Here is a 2,222-nt window from a genome sequence, read left to right on the forward strand (position 1 = left end):
CTATTAAGCATGCAATCTTTAATATTCTCCTCAGAATTACCCTGAAACCGGAAAAATTCGGTGTGGTTGGGACTCGAACCCGGAACCTCCAGATTGAGAATCAGTTGTGTTGACCGCTCGATGGTTGCTCATATTTGCCTTGTTTAATGTTCGCATTCCTGTTCACATTTTCTTATCCTCGTGATCTCGATATAAGTTCATCACAGATTCATACACCTTCTCAAATGTTTCCGCAGTCAGATTTCGCAACATGTCCGCTACTATGTCTTCCGTTATTGACTCGAATTCCGAATGCTCTGAAATCCAAGTGACAAGAAAGTATTAGGCTTATTCCTCATTGAAAGCGTAGACGTGCCAGCCTAGTTAGCTTAGTTGGTAGTGCGTCTGCCTTGTAAGCGCTAGGCCGCGGATTCGATTCCCGCCCGGGGCGGATTTTATCTTGTTCCTCATTGAAAGCGTAGACGCGCGACGATAGAGGAACTGTTTCATCAGACATTTAGACTATTTAGAGGAACTGTTTCATCAGACATCATTTCTATACTTTCAATGTGCGAAGGGCCTTAGCGTTAAAAATTAGTGGTCGGTGACAAGCTAACTGCCGCCTTGCATTAACTTCATTCAGCCTGAGTGGGGCCGGGAAAAGTCAGTAACACGCTATTGCACGGATGGATTTCCATTCGAATACCAACTACGTGTAGCGGTGCTTAACTTCAGTGATCTGTAATGTGAGTATTTAGTTACCTTTGACAGTGATATGTCCAAACAGTTCACAAATGGCTGGCTTGATATCATAGAGAACCCGTTTCCTTAGCGTCAAAAATTAGTGGTCGGTAACAAGCTAACTGCCACCTTGCATTAACCTCACCCAGCCTGAGTGGGGCCGGTAAAAGTCAGTAACACGCTATTGCACGGATGGACTCCCATTCGAATACCAACTACGTGTAGCGTTGCTTAACTCCATCAGGAACTGGTGCTATTCAACGTGCAATCTCAAGATGGCACAGAAATGTGTAATGTGAGTATTTAGTTACCTTTGACAGTGATATGTCCAAACAGTTCACAAATGGCTGGCTTGATATCATAGAGAACCCGTTTTAGTCCTGAAAAAATAAAATAGATCAAGTGTAAGTAAAGCATCTTTTTTTTTTTGACGACCAAAATTTTTTGTTGAGTTCAAGCTAACATCACATATTCAATGTCATTCAGGAATTAAAGAAAACAATTTTGAAGAGGCCTTCGAGGGTGCGATCCATAATTTAATAAGAAAATCTTCTCTAAAAGTTGAACACTTCTAACAAATTTCATCAAAATTGGATGACGACCAAAATTCTTTGTTGAGTTCAAGCTAACATCACATATTCAATGTCATTCAGGAATTAGGGAAAACAATTTGTAAGAGGCCTTCGAGGGTGCGATCCATAATTTAATAAGAAAATCTTCTCTAAAAGTTGAACACTTCTAACAAATTTCATCAAAATTGGACAAACCGTTCGAGAGTTTCGGCAAAACAAACAGAACAGGCAGACAAAATGAAAAAAACCTCGAGTTACCTACTTGTTCGTTTAAAACAGCCATTCTTAACCTATGGTCCGTGGACCACTAGTGGTCCGCGAGAAGGTTTCAGGTGGTCCGCGAGAGGTAGATATAGGTCCTCTAATACATACCCATTGTCACATAGCGTGTACAATGTACAATTGATTGCATAATCTCAAGTGGTCCGCGAGATTTTTGGTTTATCAATAGTGGTCCGCCAATTCTAAAAGGTTAAGAACCCCTGTTCTAGTGCCTTATTGAGAGGCTATAGCAACGCACATGCTTGCAACTCACACATTGTGTGTGCTCTATCTTTGAATGACATTATGTATTTTCACTTGAAACCATTATACATGTGTAATATTACCTGTTTAACATGAAAGAACTGTACTGGGTAGACCCTCTGAAACAAAACGAGTTCAAGCCGAAAGTGTCTGTCGAAATATGCTGTTCGAATCTTGATCCGTGTGGAAATTTCCTCACCGAATTATTCCATTCCCGAATCGGCTTTTTATAGAGGAAAAAAACTGCTCTAAAAGATGTAAAAAACAAGGCGAAAGGGTTCCTAGGGACAGAATTATTTTTATGTTGGGTTATCCAGTATATATAACATGTTGAGTAGGTAATTTTCGAAATTACTTGTGTAGTATTACATGCAAATTGAAAATGGTTGACACATATTACCGCCG

General features: G+C 40.1%; 1 protein-coding gene across 1 annotated transcript in view; it reads right to left on the minus strand.

Moving 5' to 3' along the window:
- Positions 1-36: 36 nt before the first annotated feature.
- The window catches only part of LOC103522104 (GDP-D-glucose phosphorylase 1), a 3,766-nt gene continuing 1,580 nt past the window's right edge, over positions 37-2,222 (minus strand). Inside the window, exons 3-4 of the mRNA XM_008487211.3 lie at positions 742-806; positions 37-296 (exon numbers count right to left, since the gene is read on the minus strand). Of these exons, the coding sequence (XP_008485433.2) occupies positions 163-296; positions 742-806 (199 nt within the window). The 3' untranslated portion in view covers positions 37-162. The remainder of the gene's footprint in view (positions 297-741; positions 807-2,222) is intronic.

The sequence above is a fragment of the Diaphorina citri genome, unplaced genomic scaffold, assembly GCF_000475195.1.
Source record: "Diaphorina citri unplaced genomic scaffold, Diaci psyllid genome assembly version 1.1 scaffold6890, whole genome shotgun sequence".
In the NCBI taxonomy this organism is placed as follows: Eukaryota; Metazoa; Arthropoda; class Insecta; order Hemiptera; family Psyllidae; genus Diaphorina; species Diaphorina citri.